This window comes from Agelaius phoeniceus, chromosome 6 (assembly GCF_051311805.1).
Source record: "Agelaius phoeniceus isolate bAgePho1 chromosome 6, bAgePho1.hap1, whole genome shotgun sequence".
Taxonomy (NCBI): domain Eukaryota; kingdom Metazoa; phylum Chordata; class Aves; order Passeriformes; family Icteridae; genus Agelaius; species Agelaius phoeniceus.
The window spans coordinates 61,357,000-61,375,868 of NC_135270.1; the positions used below are offsets into that span (position 1 = coordinate 61,357,000).

General features: G+C 48.2%; 1 protein-coding gene across 3 annotated transcripts; it reads left to right on the forward strand.

Annotated features, from left to right (window-relative positions):
* Window positions 1-15,485: 15,485 nt before the first annotated feature.
* On the forward strand, window positions 15,486-18,506 carry BMP4 (bone morphogenetic protein 4). Of its 3 annotated transcripts, XM_077180864.1 has the most exons (3): window positions 15,486-15,618; window positions 16,136-16,512; window positions 17,462-18,506. In XM_077180864.1, the coding sequence occupies exons 2-3, from the start codon at window positions 16,143-16,145 to the stop codon at window positions 18,301-18,303; spliced, it is 1,212 nt and encodes a 403-aa protein (XP_077036979.1). In that variant the 5' UTR covers window positions 15,486-15,618; window positions 16,136-16,142; the 3' UTR covers window positions 18,304-18,506. The 3 variants fall into 3 exon arrangements, with proteins under 3 accessions (XP_077036979.1, XP_054491481.2, XP_077036980.1); XM_054635506.2 differs by lacking the exon at window positions 15,486-15,618 and having other exon boundaries at window positions 16,189-16,512; XM_077180865.1 differs by lacking the exons at window positions 15,486-15,618; window positions 16,136-16,512 and adding an exon at window positions 16,534-17,350.
* The last annotated feature ends 363 nt before the right edge of the window (window positions 18,507-18,869 follow it).

The window sequence follows — 18,869 nt, forward strand, 5'->3', positions numbered from 1 at the left end:
ATTGCCATTTGAAAATAAATTAAAATAATGAAGACACTGCATCATAAAACTTCATTAAATATAAATGGCAGAAGATGTTTTTCCTCACATTGATTAATTTTTCCTTTGCAGATGAAACACAAAAATCCTAAGTGGATCCAGAACCATTTTGCTTCCATGAAATACCAAAAGAAGTTGTTTCCTTGCTGTCCATATCATCTCTTCTTCACTGGCCAGGGAGGTTGGTTTTTACTCCATTGTCCTTTCCACTGGAGGTGAACTGGAGGGGTTGACACAATAGGTATGAGCAGAGCTGATATTCAAAATCCAAACCCAACTCGTGCTCTGGGGCTGTGGGGTTGTTGCTAACCTGGAGAAAAGGTTTTAAAAACAGAGTGCAGACACATCATTTTATAGCATGACCCACAACAGAAAACATGTGCAGGGGCATAGGGCTGTAAAAATGGTCCTTTCCTTAAATGTCTAAGTAGAAATGAATGTGGATGCCTCCACATGCACTGCAACTACAGATAAAACCAGCAGGAAAAATCTCAGGGAGGGCTGAAGACAGATTTTCTCTTTCTTTTCTTTGGAACAAACATGTTTTTGATTATTTTGACTGGTATAAATATAGACCAGTGGAAAACGAGCAGAGAGGACCTTGAGAGATGATCTATCCCTCTACCCCAAGGCAAGATTTGCCAGGTCTGAGCCATTCCTGGTGACAGTAGAGGCTGTAGCTCCTTGACTAATTTATTCCAGTTCTCACCTGTCCTTCCTCTTAGGAAATGTGTCTAATGCTTGACCTATATCCTCCTTGCTGCAATTTAAACCCATTATTTCTTGTCTTATACCCAGTGGACATGGAGAACAATTTATTACCTTCCTATCTGCAACAACCTTTTACATAGTTGAAGGCTGTTATCATGTCTCCCCCTCAGTCTTTTCTTCTCTAGACTAAACAAACCCAATTCTTTCAATCTTTCCTCATAGGTCATGTTTTCTAGACCCCTGATCATTTTTGTTATGGAAATAAACATCCTTTAAATCAAGTTCTGTGAATCAATCTTGTGTGGAAAGGAAGGGAAACAGAGAGGTTAGAGTTAGCATTGGGAACAGGAATCTGGTGGTGAAAGAAGTGAATTTTCTGAGGTCTACAAAGAGGACAGCCTTCCATTCTTCTTTGGGTTTAGGAAGTGAATTGAACACAATTTTCTTTCCCCAGCTTTCCTGGGAAACACTTTTACCTGCTTGCTACCAGAAGGAAGGCAGTATTTTATTTCCACAGGCTGTGGGGACAGTGGTCTCTGGAAAAGCACAGAGCAGGGTACCAGAGAGTAATTTGAAATTGTATGGCATGTTCTTCATGCAGACTTTCTAAAATCAGCTTGCCTGCATAGGCAACCCTTATCAACCCATATCAACCCTTGTTCTCCAACAATTGATATAGGTCATCCCCAAAAAGGAGTTTAAAAGTGGATCACGACTCCAGAACATTTAATGCAATCAGAGACTCAGCACAGAAGATGCTGATGAGTTTTTGGTTGTGAATTCTCCTTTATTACATGGTCTGCTCAGAGAACATTGGAAATACCAGGTCAAGTGTTTCAGCTGCAAAAACCATCCAAGGCATTGTCATTAGATGGGCATCCTGGGCTTTTTTGCTTTGTGTCTACTGTTTTGAGGTTGAGAGAAGGTGGATGTGATGCCTCCTACAGAAGTTTCATCTATTCTGTACAGTCACTATGAGCTGGATCTTGAGCACTGAAGAACCAGGGAGTTTAGGAGATCACCAATTTAAAAACGGGGGCTGCAGAAGGATCCAGGAGAAGCTCCCTGTGTTTATCCTCTTTTCCATCCTTAAAACACCAAGGGCTAAGCTGAGGTTATTTTGGGTGTTTAACTAGACCTAGGATTGGGGAGGACTGTGCTGCTGGTGCTTCTAGGCTAGCACAGCCTGCAGCAGCTTTTTGCTTGTGGTGGTTCTGCTGGTTGATGCATTGACTCACAACTTCCCTGTTCCTCAGAGGTAAGTGTGAAGCTGTGGTAAATCTAGTTTCAGATCAAAGACACAGCAGCCATGTGATGTTAAGCATTAAAACAATCACTTTTCTTTCAAAAAAAAAAAAAGTTCTTCTGAAGGCTTTATGCTGGGTTCAGATATCACCTGTCTTCCCACAGGCTGTATAAATAGGAAAGCCAGCAGGAGCACCAGGCTGTGTGCTTTGGCAGTTCAGAGAAATGTTGTGTGCTCACATCTGATCTGGATTCCTCACTAATGGACATGGCCTCATTGTTCAGCTTGCAGAACACTGAATCCATAAACAGGGGACGTCATAAAATTTTAGAGAGAGCTGAAAGTCCAAGAGCATCTGAAGCTGAGTGCACTGATGCACCTTGAGAAAGTTCAGGAAGATATAAGAGACAGACTACAAGAGCCAGAGAAAGATAAGTTTCAATCCTTGTGGAGAAGATGCTGACAAGGTGAGAGGTTTCCTGCTAGCTACCATATGTTTTGTGAACAAACTTCCCCAATGTTCTCTCACTGGGAACAACACTGATTTGACCTGTCAGACACATTACATTTCAGGCCTTGTCTGATCAAGATAGCTGACAGTTCTAACACTTCAGCAGAGGTCCAAAATAAACGTGGTGCAGTGAGGAAAAATACTTTTTGCTCAGTGTGGTTTATTGGGAATGTTCTTCCATTTGCTGCCCGACCCAAAGCTAAAGGCTGGCTTGTCTTCCAGAGCAGACTCATCCTCTGAGCCAAGTGAAGGATGCCAGGGATGAAACTTTGGCTGAAGTGAGACAGTTTTGGTCTTGAGATGCCAGTAAACACATCCATTCCAAAAAGGAGTTTCAGTTTGATTAGACTGATTGTCCTGATGGGATGGTATTATAGTATTAGCCAAGGAAAGGTTCTGGTTTTTGATATCCTTATTTTTACAAATATCTAAGAAATTCTTCCCTCAACTAGTTGTAAATGGTGTTGTAACAGAATCAGTCTGAAAGCCACTAAAGAGAGGCTTCCAGCATCAGATACAATACTAAAAGTTGCACTTTTGAGATGGTCTCCATGTAATTTCTCCCATATGGGCCCTAAAACCCCAGATGCTCTAAGAAGTGTTTAGGGCCCTGTAAGACACAAGGCCATCAGTAATTAGCAAAGACCCCAAGCACATGTTTAACTTTAACATGTGCTTTTCTTTCCCAGGAGTCCATAGAATTAAGGACTTTAAGTGAGCGGGTTTAGGGATATGCTTAAAGCTAAGCATGTGTTTAGTTGCTTTCTTGCGCTCTGGCTTTATTTGTTTTTACAGGAATAAGAGAAATGAAAGATCTTATTACAGATCAAACACAAATAAATGTCCAAGACACAGCAGGGAGGCTTTAGGTCTTGGTTTGGAGCCCAGTGAAGTCAATGGAAAAACACCTCAACACCTCAGCAGACTTTGGAGCAGAGTCCTCAGAGGGTCGATGAAGAACCCACTGCAAAAACCTGTTGAATGCCTCATGCTTCCTTGCAAGGTTCCCTTATCTTGTATCCAGATGTTGCTAACAAGGGGTTTTATTAGCTGCTGAGAAGTACAAGGGCAGCAGTTTTTCAAGTCCTAAAATCATGCACATATAGATGAAATAGAAACAGTTTGTGCTGCAGTAGCAATTGTGGTCTGTGGAGTTGTGAGTGTATTTCAAAAGTTCTCCAGTTCTTATTATAGAATCCTAGACTGGTTTGGGTTAGAAGGGACATTAAAGACCATCTTGTTCTACCCTCTGCCATGGACAGGGACACTTTCCACTATCCCAGGTTGCTCCAAGCTCTGTCCAACCTGGCCTGGAACACTGCCAGGGATGGGGCAGCCACAGCTTCTCTCGGCCTCCCCACCCTCACAGGGAAGAATTTCTTACTAATCTCTAATCTGACCCTGCCTTCTGTCAGTTTAAAGCCATTCCCCTTGTCCTGTCACTCTATGCCCTTGTAAAAAAAACATGTCTTGGTCTCAAAGTGTTTGCTCTGTCTTTCACACAGTGCAGTGAGGCAAGTGGTGTCACACAGTTCCTAGGGAAAAAGTTGCATCTTTGTAGAGGGAGAGGTTTACACAACAGGAAGAGCAGGTTCCTTTGAATAGCATTTCTCTTTGCTGCCTTTAGATCTCTGCAATGTGCACAGCAACACCTGACTTACTCATTTGGATTCTCCTTTTAGGTGTGCAGGGAAATAGCCACTGCTTGAGAACAATCTGATCTATTTTTGACATTCATTTCAGGATGATGCTGAAGATGTCTCTGTTTGATCAGTTGAATTTCCACCCTTACAGCTGGATTTTTGTCCTTTGGTTGAGACTGCCCTAACCAAGGTGAGCAGAACTGCCTGAGCCACCAGCCATCATCACCCAGCAGGGAAAATGATCATGTGCTGTCTTGCCAGGCTTGTTATGAAGGCAGGTGTCATTAGAAGGTGTTTCTGCCTCCTCCTTCTCCTCCTCAGAGTCATTTGGGTCACAGCAGCAGAGCCATGGGACGAGCTTTGTCCGAGCTGGGGAGCAGAGTGCCCACCTCCAGTCTCTGCAGAACAGGTAAGCAGTTAACCCTTGCTGAGCTTTATTACCTGTGTTTGCCAGGTCAGACTGACACTGGTGTGCAGGGATGTGCCATGGCCACATCAGAGCACCCAGCCAGAGTCTCAGGAGGGTGGTTTGGCTGCCAGGACGTGCTGATGTCACTGCACTGCCTGTTTTTGCCTCTCTTTGCTGGGTCAAAGTGACACCGAGCCACCACGATGAATTATGGTCACACCTTCATTTGGCTCTGTCACTCCAGGCCTTGCTGTCCCATCAACAAAAAACTTCTGGTGGCATCCACTGGGAGTAGCTCTGGGATTTGGTGTGCTGGGAAAGGGTCTTGCACCAACTGCGCACACAAGGGAGTTGTACAGTTCAAAGTTTAATACAGTAAAAGAGAATAAAGTGATATTTGCAGTTTGGATGCCCACTGGGTGAGTCCCACAAAATCTCTTTGATGTTTTATTCATGTTTGCTATCTTGATCTTTAACTGAGATTTTGCTTTAAGAAAAACTGCCAATATTCACCAAATTCTGGTGCAAAAATGCACCACCAAAATGTTGAACCTGCTCTTTCTCCTCCTCCAAGGCTCAGAGATTGCAGTGAAAAGGATTTCAAGCATTTTTTTCCAGTAGCACTAAAAAAGAGTGTGGCTTTTAAATATGCATTTCTGTTGAGTGCAGGGAGCTGTCTTTTCTTTCCAGCCATTTCACAGAACTGGAAGACAGAAATCAATGGGTGAATGTTCAATACTAGTAGTCTAATTATTATTTCTATTTTTCTTGTAGTTATAATGATAGGAAACATTTTTTTTACTTGCTCCCTGGAAGAATTATTTCTTCTACCTAGTCCCTGTCTTCAATTTTTGTAGCTCCCTGAACAGAATCTGCAATCCTTAGTAGCATTAAAAAAACTCAAACCACCCATTGGCTTGAAAGGAAAATGTGAACTTCTTGAACGAGGGCAAAAATACTTCTGTTGCTTAAACGTAGGTAATTAGACTGAGGACTTTCTCCAAAGTAAACCCTGACAATCTAACAATAATCTTTGGCTTTTGGACTGCATGGAGTTTCTCTTACATTGTTAAATGCATTCCATGTTTCAGTAAATGACACCAGGCTCACCAGCAGTGAGTGAGTGATTAGTTTATCATCCTCTTAGTGCAGCCATCTAGATCTTTAACTCTTTAAGCAGTGACATTTAAGTCTTGAGAACACCCAGGATCATGCCTGAGGCTTTAGACATTCTCAATTCAAGCCAATCTTGGATATCTTGTGAAAATGAAGAGAAGAAAGTAGGTGCTTGCATTCTGATAACACTTTAAACAATTCAGGTAAGGTAAATTGCAAATAAACACTTTTTTTTTCCACCCATTTTTTTAAATTTTAATTTTAATTTTAATTTCTTTTATTTAGAGAATGCCAATTCTTTTCTCCTGGGACCACTTAGGTCATTAGATGCCTGAGCAGCATAAAATTACAGGGAGAAAATCTTAACAGCATACAAAGAGGCTGAAAGGTGACAAATCTACATTTCCTAAGATCCAGGGATGTGGGGCAGGTTTATTTTGGTTGGATTTATAATTCATCTCTCATGGGACAGTAGAATGAACAGCTTTACAAAAGATTTTATTATAACAACAAAAAAAAATTATGTGAGCTGTAACATACCGTGCCAATTCTCTTGTGCTGAAATCTTGCTCTAGCAGGGATGTGTAAGTACATAAAGCTTGGTAGCAACAAAAACCTTTGGAGAATGAGGGGCTTCTACTTTGGAAAAGAAAGGTGCAGGAGGATTTTCAGGCAGGAGGGAAAGACTTTGACCTGTGAGCTGCTGCTCAGCATCGTGGATCTTCATCTATCATCTGATCCTGCTCAGTAACGCGAGCCAGATCGCTGTGTGTGCCCTCTGCCATGGGAGACATGGAGCTGCTCACCCCACAGACACAAAGTGCTTTGGGAGCTCTGTTGCTGGGAAGAGTTTGAAATGTATGAACAGAGCATTTACGTGCCTCAAGCAACAGAACAGAACCCAGCCTTTCATTAGTTTTAAATTTTTTGTTTTAAAAATGCCTTTTGTACTCTGCTGTGACTTTGGGTTTCATTTTGGGTTTGAAAATTTTGGTTTTTTTCTGACTGGACTTTGAGTTTTGCTGGTTTGGGTGAAAGGAGTTTCTGCCCAGCAGGGCAAGGCTGATCCTGTGTGGAAAGGGAAGGGATGATGCTGGGTGAGGTAAATTCCCTGCATTCTGGAAAGGGTTGAGAGTGGGTTGGGAATTACTCTGAGGCACTGGAGCTGTGCACCTCCTGCAAGCACAGGTACTGTGCTGGGTCTCCAAAGTTCTGGTGACTCTTGCTCAGCCCCCAGGCTGTAGCCATTCTCCACCCCATAGATTCATTCAGGAATCTCTTTCCAGTCCCTCTCCTCCATCAGAAAACATGATGGAAGTGATCCAGTTGTGCCATCCATGTCAAGGCACCTCCTGTGGTGGGTTCCTCCTGAGCTCCTGGTGCTTATCAGTTGGAGAACCTGTGAGAAAGGAATGGTGGCTGTTCTGGGGGCAGCCAGTGGTTCCAAGAGAGGGAAACAAATCACACAACAGATTTGCAAATCCAAGCTCTCCTTGTGGCACCACTCTGAGAGAGAGAGAGTCTGTCAATCCCACCCTGCCATTTTGTGCTTTGGGTCTATGGCTTGTCTCCACTATTTCTGACTCAAGACAATACTCATGGACTCTAAGTCCTCTTTGACCTTCTCATTTTATCCTCTGCTCTTCAAACATCTATCTTAATCCACTTCATTTTTATCCTGCAATCCCTGAAGCCCCAACACCACTCAGCTTCTCCTCAGCCTGGGCTGGGGGGGACAAGCATCAGCATTCCTGCCCCACTTTGCACCTAGGAGCTATGTAGAGAAACAGTGATGGGAGATAAAGTGACTTGCTGAGGCCTCTGGAGACAGGACAAGTGACTTTTTGGCAGCCCTGGAGTAACCTCAGTGTTGCGTCTTTGTGAGGAACTTTTGTGAGCTGATGCCAGTTTTACAAATGACGTTTCACATTTGCTTTTTGCAATATTTCTTTGAACTGGGGTGTGGTGCTGCATACAATACCTGGTTCTGAGGCTTGCTGCTCTATCAGGTATGTGTACAGAGGGTGGGAAAAGGCAGCAGAGTCAGCAGGACAGAGGTGGAACAAGCAGGAATGCAGGGTGAAACCAGGGGAACAAACAGGTCCTCAGGGAAACTGTTCTGACTTAGTTCTGCTTTCCCTGACTCAAAGAGTAACTCCAGTGTGCCCAGAGGGCAGGTACAGGGAGATACCAGCCTTATGCTAACTCCAGATCCTGCACAAGCGGAAACTGTTGGTCCAGACCCTCCATGCTGAGATTTACATTCAAAAATCTACTTTAAAGCCCATTCCTCCTAATGTCTGGGTGATGCTGTGCTCCTGGCAGGTGCATCATTCTGGGTTGCCACTGTAGACCAGTGCAGGCCTGTCATAACACCTTGGTGCCTCTGGCTCCAGTCCTGTTTTCTAGAATTGCACTTGGCCTTGCCTTGGCCCTCTGCCCAGACTGAATTTGCCTTCTTGGTTTTCACTTCTTTCCCATATCAGTTTTCTCTCCTGTTCTGTCTTCCTGCTGATCCTGTGGGCTCTGGCTCTGTAAACCCTCTGCCCAGGTGGGCCTCTGTGGAGGTGAGCACTCCCTCACTTCCAAGGCCCCTTCATATGCAAGAAAGAGCTACGAGATATCTCTACTCATTCCTTTTTTGCCATTTCACTTTTTCCCTCTTCAAACTGACTTTTAGATATTCCTTTTCTAAAAGTCCCACTTCTCTTTTTTTTTTTTTCTGAGCCAGTTCCTTGGTTTTCTCCCTCTGTCAGCTGTTTGGTGGCTGGTATTTTAGGAAATAGAAAGGCTGGTTTGCCTGTGGGATGGGACACGCACGGAACGCACGTACGGCGCTGGTTTGCCCACATCGTTTGGATAAGGTATCAGAGAGGACAGACTGTCTTTGCATTGAAACCTGCAGGTCAAGAAATTGGCCTCCCTTCAGTTCACAGCCCTCGTGGCTGCCAGCCAGTAATGTAAAGCCCTGATGAGTATTTCTGGAAAAAGCTGGAAACTCACCTCTGACTACAATGTGTTTAATCTCTCATTTCCAGGCATAGTCAGTTTTGCTTCTTCTTCCCTTCTTCCTCCTATTCTTCTCCTCCTTCTTCTTTTTCTTCTCATCCTTCTTCTTCTTCCTCCTCTTCTTCTGCCATGGGTGGCAGGTGAGTCACCAGGTGTCTCTCCAGTGATGGACAGAGCAGCACCACTTTTGTTCCATGTGCTGTAAATCAGAGATCATACAGAGTTTCCACGTCCTGTTATTCCTCCAGTATTTTCCCAGGACTTGGAGTCCCACTGAAAGTCCCACTGAAAGACTTTTGTTTGTTGGGTTGGAATTTGAGGACCTGTTCAGAAGCAATGTTTATTTTTTTATTTATTTCTGACAATGGTGCAAAATGCTCTTGTTGATCCAGAAAGGAGGCTCTGACCTGCTTTTAATTCTAATTGCCTCCTTTCCCCATGTTTTTAATTACTCTTCACTGTTTAATGTACTCTTAACCACTTGGATAAAGTAGATTCCTGATGATTCAGTCACTGCCACAGAAGCACAAAGCTGAACCTAGACCTTCTGAAGTCCAAATCAGGTCCTTCATCACTAGGACAACCTTCCTTTAGGCATCCCACTACTTGCAGCTCTGCACCAAATCTATGGCCTTTGAAATCCCCAGGTTGCTAAAGGCATCCTTTGGGCTGCTGAGTCAGTGTCTGTACATGATGGAAGCAGGGAAGAGGAAAATAGATACTTGCTTATGCAGAAAAGAGCCAAAAATGAAATCAGGTTTCGCTGCTGTTGACACAAACTGTGCCCCCACTCAAGTATTTTTTGGTTGTGGCTGCTTGGGAGAGAAGGTGGGCTTTGATTCTGCTTACAAGTTGTTTTTTTGGTGCCCCAAATTGAAAATAAATTGAAAATAATTGAAAATATTGAAAATAAACCCAGCTAACACCTCACTCGTTAGCTTGCTTGATCAATAGCAGAACTGAGAGCCTTGCCATGCTAGGCTGGAGTAGGTCCTGCTGGAAGGTTTGTCAGGAAGGACTGCAGCTGTGTCAGGTTTAGGTTGGATATCAGGGAAAGGCTCTTCCCCCAGAGGGTGCTGGCACTGCCCAGGCTGCCAGGGAATGGGCACAGCCCCGAGGCTGCCAGAGCTCCAGGAGTGTTTGGAGCACACTCTCAGGCACAGGGTGGGATTGTTGGGGTGTCTGTGCAAGGCCAGGAGTTGGGCTCTGGTCCTTGTGAGCTCCTTCCAGCTCAGGATATTCTATGAGAGAATGAGTAGGAGCCTTTCCACCAGTAACTATCTTTTCAGTGTCACGTGTCTGTGGGAGCTCATGCTCTGCTCACACACACCCTGTGTAAGTTTATTCAGTGAGCACTTTCTAAGAATGATGATTAATTGTGAGTATGAACCTTGTCACCAGGCAACTGGTACAAACGAGCCCCACCAGTTTGTTATTGTTGGAGATGGAGGCCACAGGGCATAGCCATGTTTCCCAAGAGGGACTCCTGGGCAGGATCCTCCCTCTCTGCTTTCAGGTGAGGATGTTCGCATTAATGAACTCAAAATTCATTCTTGTGCTGACATTTCCCAGAACTTGCTATAGCACCTACCAGTAAAGTCCTTTGCTATTGCTAAAAATCCAATAGAGCCCATGTGAATTATTTCTGCAGAAGTTGTCCTGCTCTGCTTGTTTACACCTTGTAGTAGCGATTGAGATCATTAAAGCTTCTGCTGGCAGCAGATCTCAAGCTGCAATTAAAGGACAAAGACAAATGTCAGCACCCCGAGGTGCTACATGGTTGTGTGGAATTGCAGATTTTGGCAGCGAGGGAGAGCAAAATATCCGTAACAGCAGAACTCAGACAAAGCCACATCTCAGGGCTAGAGACACACAGAGTGGTTTGTAAGGTCAGGGAGCTGCCAGCCCTCGGCTGTTCTCCAAAAGCCTTCCTGATTCATCAGATCCAAAAGGAATCTGCTTATCTCTGGTAGCCACATGGCTGGACAGCACTCCTTAGGAGAATGATGGACTTTGTTAGTACCAGCCACAACTGCAGAGAAGGAGGAAGGAGCTCTTCATCTTCTGGAGGTCCTCCTTGCTTCTCAGGGATGAGGCTCTGAGGGAGTGGGGAGCAACAAAGCGTGGAAGCAAACGTGGGCTAAAGGCAGAGATTCTCTCCAAAAGCTGGATGAGATCAGAGTGTTCTTCTTGTCACATCCCTCGAGGAAACCCATGGATGTGGAGATGATTTTACAACAGATGTGTTTCTAACACAGCTCAGGGGAATTTTAACAACAGGCCATTAAAATGGCTCTCCCTTCATTTTATGAGTTGTGTTGCTGAAGCACTTCCCTAATCATGGAATCATAGAAACATTAAGGTTGGAAAAAAGCTCCAAGGTCGTTGGGTCCAACCTTTGGCCATTCACCACCTTCCCAAGCAGACCAGAGCACTGAGCTGTTTTTCGAACACCTCCAGGGATGCTGATTTCATTCCCTCCCTGGGCAGCCCATTCCAATACCTAACCACACTTTCTGTGAAGAAATTCTTCCTGCTGTCCAGCCTGAATGACCCAGACCTCTGAGTTTTGAGGCCCAGCATCTCTAAATGAACAATATTTAGCAGCAGAGACCTCGCACTCTCACAGCAGAAGGCAGAGAGTATGAGCAGCAAGGGGTAACTTTTCTAGCCTTGCTCACTCTTGGGCATCTCTGAAAAGTGACAAAGGGAATGAGTCAAGTAACAGCAACTTAAGATTCACCCTGCGTGGGACAGCCAACCTTTTAATAGCATTCTCAAAACAATAAAAATCATCCTTCAAGACTTAAAAATAGAAAAGAGCAGACAATCCTACTGTTTCGACTGCCTTGTGTCTGATTACCAAAGACTGCCTTTTTAGAACTGCATTATTTTAATGTTCCCACACAATGTTTTTGTAGGGATTTGTAAAAAAAACCCCAAAAAACTGTTTGAAATAAAAGAGCAGTGCTGAACCTGATTCTCCTCTTAGCTCAGGAGTGGTTCTAGACGTGGTCCTGACACCTCAGCAGAGACACTTTAATGTAAAGCAGAAATAAAGTCCGAGCTGGGCCCAGTTCTGCGTTTTAGGAGAAGTATGAATTTATTTATTCAGGAGGAGGTAGAATATTCTGGTAGACCAGGCCAGCTCTGAAGCACTCAGAGAAATCATGAAAATCTCAGAGTGGTTGTAAAAAATGTTCCTTTTGCTGTTCAAGCAGCTGCACTTGTTTTTACCGGTCAGCTCTTTGGTGAAGAGCTACTTTGGAAAACGTAATCCCTTGGAGTTGTTTGCTCAGTTCCCTTTGTTTTAATTGACAAGCTTAGGCAGTTGAAAGGAAAGGGTAGGAGGGAATTGATCTTAGCACACTTATGGGCATCTCCTCCTGTAACTCATATCATTAAAATGTCTCTTACATAGGCCTTTATTTATTTATTTATTTATGGTTTTAGGCTTGTTTCTGCTCAAGCACAAATCTGGTGAGGCAAGTTATTTTTGTTGTTGTTGTTGCTGCTTTTTTTTCTTTTTTTTTTTCCTTTCTTTTTTGTTTTTCCCAAGGCGGGTTGTTTGCAGACTTTAGAGCCCAAAAAGGTGCAGCTGCTCTAAAAATAACACAGGATCCAAGAACTGGTTTGGGAAGGTCTGAGTCCAGAGGCATCTCCTGAAATGCTGCCATTAGAGGAGAAGCTTTCCTTGTAAACAGAGCTGGCCTAATTTCTAGAGGTGCTGAACATCGACCTGCAGTGCTTGCTGGTAGGTCCTGAGCACACAAAACCTGGAAATGGGTCAGATGTGAGTGGCTGGGATTTTATCACAAACGTGTCTGGGCAAACCCACAATTATCGGGCTGAAACAAAACTGAGCAAATAATTGCCCCTCAGCTGCTGACCCCTGCGAGCAGAGCTGGGCTCTGGGGCTCCAGGATACCTGCCAGCTGCTGGGCTGCTCACTGCCACCAGCAGCCTGGTGTCACAGCCAAGGTCTGCACGTGATGGATCACCCCTGGGTCTGGCCAGCCTTCGCAGGGTGACGTCCCCAACGCTCCCTCTTCCAGAGGAGACCACTGGTTTTGCCACCCAGGTGCAGAGATTCCCAGAAGGTTTTTCACAGAAGACAGAGAGGAAAAAACCTGGCAGCAGATCCCTTAGACTGGGAGTGGGTCACAGGCAAGACCACCATCGATCCCCCATCACCCACGTGAGGTGTGAACAGGGGAGCTGAGCCTTGCATTGAGTGCAGACACAACATTCTCTGGTTTTGATGTGCTGGATCTTTAATGTTGCATCCACTGCTGAATTAAGCAGTGTTTGCTTTTCAAACCTTCCACATTTGTATTTTTAGCTCCGTTTTGGCATCACTTTTTTGGTTGGAATATATAACACACTGGGTTGTTTAGTGTGCCTGGACCGAGTTCAGCCGATGTGTAACTCCACGGGCTGGAGCAGAAGCTCCGTTCAAGGTGAATTATGCTCTATGGGGCCAAGGAAATACAGCTTCTGTAGAAAGGCAGCCCAGCTCCTTCAGTAAACGCTACACTATTTCCATCCATGGTTATTCCTTTGTGGTTTGGGTTATGTATTTACATTTTACGGAATAAATACTACAGCTTTCCCCATGACTAACACTTCTTAGTAACCAGGGAGCTACTCAAATACGCTCTTGCCTCCTACGAGACCCCAAACCACACTGCTCTGCCCTGGCTCTCTGGCTCCAGCTCAGGGGCATGGTTAACCAGTGTTACATAAGCAATTTTGGGGATCTCAGCTCAGCAGGATGGCTTAGGAGAGCGGGTGCTGGATGCCCTGCGACTGAATTCCTCCAGGACAAACATTTCCAGCACGGCCACTCTCTGATCCCTACAAAACCTGAGTGAGGTCTTCAGACAAAGAGAGGAACACACCCCACAAAGAAGGAGCTGGTTGCTTTTCCCAGTCCTAAAACAGAGGTCTGTTTTAGGAACAGCACTATACAGGCCCTCATGTAAACTTTGTTTATAGACTGGAGTATTTTCAATGAAAATGTTATTTAACTTAAAAAAAGTTACACAGCAGCTACTCCCAAAATTGTTTTTCCTTGTTAAGAATAACACACAGTGTGATACATTTGAAATGGTGATAGCAATATTTCACAAATTTTGATGGATTCATAGTCCAAATACCTTGCTAACAGATGTTTCTTTTAAACTCGGAGTGGTATAGGAATAACTCAGAGATATTACAGTGTCAGCACTGCCTTTTATCTGTGCGTGTCCTTTCGGTGACATCCCTGGGCTTTTCTAATGCATGGGTCAGGTCTGAGCTCAAAAAAAAAAAAAGTGAAATATGAAAAGAAGGCGTCTGTGATGGTGTGTGAGCTCTGGGGCAGCGCTGGGAGGACACCAAGGCGCTGGTGTGGGTTTGCTGCACTCAGGCACAGCAGCCCCGTGGTTTGTGGCCACAGTCATCGTTTCTGAGCTGGTTTTTGGTTGTGGTTAATTGATGAGCTTAGGAGTTCCCATGGCCACTCCATGACCACATCTTTTGGTCTCATAAATTAACGTGTTCTCACTGTGGGTGACAGTTTGCCCAACACAAAGGGATACCCCAGCAGGGCGAAGGGACAGATTTTAATGCCGTGGTGGAGCTGGCTTGATTTACCATGGGGTTGCTCAGTCTACTCTGTGTCTCCAAAGGATGGTGCATCTGTCACACTTCCTTCAGAGGGTCTTTCCCCAGAGTTGCCTTCTCCACACTGTGTTCATACATCACCCCCAGCAGGTCAGAGAATCACAGAATATCCTGAGCTGGAAGGGATCCACAAGGATCATCGAGTCCAAATCCTGGCCCTGGACAGGACAGCCCCAAGAATCCCACCCTGTGCCTGAATGTGTTGTGTGTGTCCAGTTAATGTGAGCTAATGGTAAACCAGTTTGTCCCAAACCCCCTCCTGGGAGCAGCCTCAAGCCTTGGGAAGTCTGGTTCTTATTCTCAGCCCAAAGCTGGCCCAGAGCAATTCTGGAGTTGAACTGTGGGGCAGGGAGCATCTTTCCTCCCGGGGACAGACCCCTGTCCGTACCTCTCTGGAGCCGCCAGCTGTGGCCGTACACAGCCCGTGCGGGGCTGGGAAGGCGCCTGTGCACACCTCGGTGGGGTCCGGGAACCCGGCCTGGAGGGAAGGGGGAGAGGGCTATTCAGGCAGCCAGGGAGAAGGATGAGAGAATCTGGAGGACGAGAGGGAATCCAGGGCAAGCACTGCGAATAACCCCCGGTGCTGGCAACGGGCTCCCAACCCCCGGGAGGGGACCCTCGGGGCTGGCGGGGGGTGGGAGCACAGGAGAAACCCGCGCTCTGCCGCCGTGCCCTTCCCCGCGCAGCTGCTTCTGGTTCCCAAGCTCTCCCTCCCTTCTCGTCGGGGGACAGTCGACGAGAGTTTCCCGAGTTTCCCGTCCCGAGCCTCCCTTCCCAGCCCGGTCCCTCGGGGAGCACCGCGGAGCCCCGACCTCCCCGGGGACCCCGCCCCGGCCGTGCGGGGACAGGGCGGGGCGGGAGGGTCTCCGGGGATGCACCTGAGCGGCGCGGGGGATCCCGGGGCACCGCACCGGCCCCGTCCCGCGCCCCGAGGCTCCGAGCGCGGCCGCTCCGCCGGGGGTCCCCGCGCTCCCCCCGCTGCCCGGGCGGCGGAGCGGGCAGGGCCGTCCCCCGCGGGGCCGGGCCGGGCCGGGGGCGGGCCGGGGGCGGCGGGCCGGGCCGGGCCGGGCCGGGCTGGCGGCGAGCGCGGCTCCACGTGACTGCGGGGCCGGCAGAAAACCGGGGCCGGCGGCGGCGGCGGCCGCACTGCGCCGGGCGGCGATCGCGGGAGGCGCTCGGCAGCCGCTGCCCCGGGGCTTTCGGCGCGCTGGGTCCGGGCTGGCTCTCCAGAATCATGGACTGTGCTGATATGCCTTGCTTGCTGTCAGTGAGTACAGCCCTCTTCTTCCTCCGCCTCGCTCCTCGCTTTTTGTTTTCATCGCAGGGCTTTAATTTTTTTTTCTTTTAATTTTTAATTTTTTTTTTTTAAGAAAAACTTTTTTGTTGTTCTTATCCCGGTGTCCCCTCCCGGGGTCCGGCGGCGCGTTCGGATCGGCAGCTGCAGAGCCGCGCGCCCCTTCCTTCCCCGCCGGGCTCCGCCGCCGCCGCTCCCGTCCCGTCCCGTCCCGTCCTGGCGGGGCAGCGGGGCCGGGATGCGCCGGGAACCCGCCTGCCCGAGGGGGCTGCGGGGCTGCGGACAGCCCGGGCACGGCCGCCGGTCCCTGCCCGCCGGGGCGCGCCGGCTGCCGCTCGAATGGGGGCTGCTCCCCGTGCCCTTTTGCCATTTATTATTACTATTATTACTACTATTATTATTATTTTTAAGTTTATTCGGAAGAGGAGGGGGGTTTCGCTTCTCATCCTGACTTTCCTTCTTGTTTGTTGTCGTATTTTTTACACCCCAGAGACACCATGATTCCTGGTAACCGAATGCTGATGGTCATCCTACTATGCCAAGTCCTTCTAGGAGGTACTAACCATGCTAGCCTAATCCCTGAGACCGGCAGGAAGAAAGTGGCAGAGCTTCAGGGACAAGCCGGATCCGGACGCCGCTCTGCCCAAAGCCATGAACTCTTGCGGGGTTTCGAAACAACTCTGCTGCAGATGTTTGGGCTCCGAAGGCGGCCTCAGCCCAGCAAGTCAGCCGTCATTCCTAGTTACATGCTGGATCTCTATCGACTCCAGTCCGGAGAAGAGGAGGAAAGCCTCCAGGAAATTAGCCTGCAGTACCCTGAGCGATCGACCAGCCGGGCAAACACCGTGAGGAGTTTCCACCATGAAGGTCAGTGATGGGAGGCGGTAAATTCCCAGCCCCGGTAGCGATCGGGATTTCCTTGCGTTTGGAAGCTCACAAATGCCTTTAGAAGCAGGACGTGCCCGGCCCTAAATTTATGGGAGGAAAACCACCCCCCCCAGCCTGCCGTGTGTGGGTGACAGGCGTGCTGCTCGCTATTTTTTCCAGCATCCTGTGCTTAACCCGAGCTTGACCATATTTTGAAGTGCTTTTGCTTCTGTTGACAACAGCGAGTTTCCTTCGGTGCCTCTGCCTCGGGGTCACTGCCTGGGCTCGCGTGGATTTAATGGCTCTGGATCGGATGCGGGAGTAAAGCGAGGGCGGGATCTCGCCCCTGGAGTGTTTCTTTTGAACTATCAAAGCAATTGCTGCCTGCTTTTACTCTTAAGAAAAAAAGAAAAAAAAAAACCCAAACCCCGACTCGAATTTAATACTTACAGCTGTGTGTTTATAAGGTTTATTCAATAGACCCTTGTAATCTGATCCAAATGTTTCCTAGCGGATGTTTCTTTTCCAAAGTAAATCTGAATTATTAATCCAGCCGCATCATTACTGCGTTGGAATTTGCTTCTCTTTCTCCCCCTGCCCCCCGTAACAAGGCACCTCTGTGCTCCGTGGCGCCGCATCTCGCCGGGGAGATGATTTTGGAGAGGCTGGGGGAGGAAAAGCTAAAGGGAAAAAGCCTCCCTGAACGGGGGAGGCGAGATGGGAAGGGGTGGAGTGCTCGAGGCGCGGCTGAGCCAGCGGTGCCGGGGCAGGAGCCGCTCCCGGTGCGGCCGGGCGGGATGCGCGGGGGAGCGGAGCGGAGCCGGTGCCTGCCGGGCAGGTGAGGCGTGGGTGTGAGCTGTGGCTGTGCCGGGGCCGTGTGCCCCGAGGCCGACGTGCTCTTGTTTGCTTGTCTTACCTCTTCCCCCCCGCCTTCCCTGCTCTCCTCCAGAGCACCTGGAGACCGTCCCGGGTCCCAGCGAGGCGCCCCGGATCCGCTTCGTCTTCAACCTCAGCAGCGTGCCGGAAAACGAGGTGATCTCCTCGGCGGAGCTGCGGCTGTACCGGGAGCAGGTGGAGGAGCCGAGCTCGGCGTGGGAGAGGGGCTTCCACCGGATAAACATTTACGAAGTGATGAAGCCGCTGTCGGAGCGCGCCCAGGCCATTACGCGCCTGCTGGACACGCGGCTGGTGCACCACAACGAGACGCGCTGGGAGAGCTTTGATGTGAGCCCGGCCGTGATCCGGTGGACCAAGGACAAGCAGCCGAACCACGGGCTGGTGATCGAGGTCACCCACCTCCACCACGCACAGACTCATCAGGGCAAACACGTCAGGATTAGCCGATCTTTACCTCAAGGGCGTGGGGACTGGGCGCAGCTCAGGCCGCTCCTGGTCACTTTTGGGCACGACGGGCGAGGCCACGCTCTGACCCGCAGAGCCCGCCGGAGCCCCAAGCACCAGCGTTCCCGCAAGAACAAAAAAAACTGCCGCCGCCATGCCCTCTATGTGGATTTCAGCGACGTGGGCTGGAACGACTGGATCGTGGCACCCCCGGGCTACCAGGCGTTTTACTGCCACGGGGACTGCCCCTTCCCTCTGGCCGACCACCTCAACTCCACGAACCACGCCATCGTGCAGACGCTGGTGAACTCCGTGAACTCCAGCATTCCCAAGGCCTGCTGCGTGCCCACGGAGCTCAGCGCCATCTCCATGCTCTACCTGGATGAGTATGACAAGGTGGTCCTGAAAAACTACCAGGAGATGGTGGTGGAGGGGTGCGGGTGCCGCTGACCTCTCCCTTCCCCGCCGCCCTCTCCTCCCCTTCTCTCTCCCTCCCGTCCCACCCCAGAACTGCTTGCTATAGCTGGACTCTTCTCTAAACTAAACGTTCACCTTGACCTTATTTATGACTTTATGTGCAAATGTTTTTGACAATAATGATCATATATTTTGACAAAATATATTTATAACTACATATTAAAAGAAAAAAATAAAATGAGTCATTATTTTAAAGGTAAATGCATTTTGTGTCTCGCCTCTCAGGGTGCTGCTGAGGCTGTGCTGGCTGGGAGTGCAGCCGGGAGTTTATTTTGTCTCCTTATCTTCTTACCCCACTCCCTCCTTCTCCACTTCTTCCTCCCCCTACCCTCTTTTCACTTAAAGGCTTTGCAAGTTTTAGTCTTTCTATTTCTCGCCGAGGTACCGCGGATCTCCTGGTGCTGGGGCTGTGCCACGTGGGAGATGAGGGTCCCTGGAGATTTAAGAGCCGCTGGGAATAGAGCCGACCTTGCTAACCTGGCCCAAGCCTTTCCAAAGCAACCCACCAAAATGCATTTGAAAAGAAGGTGAAGATTTAC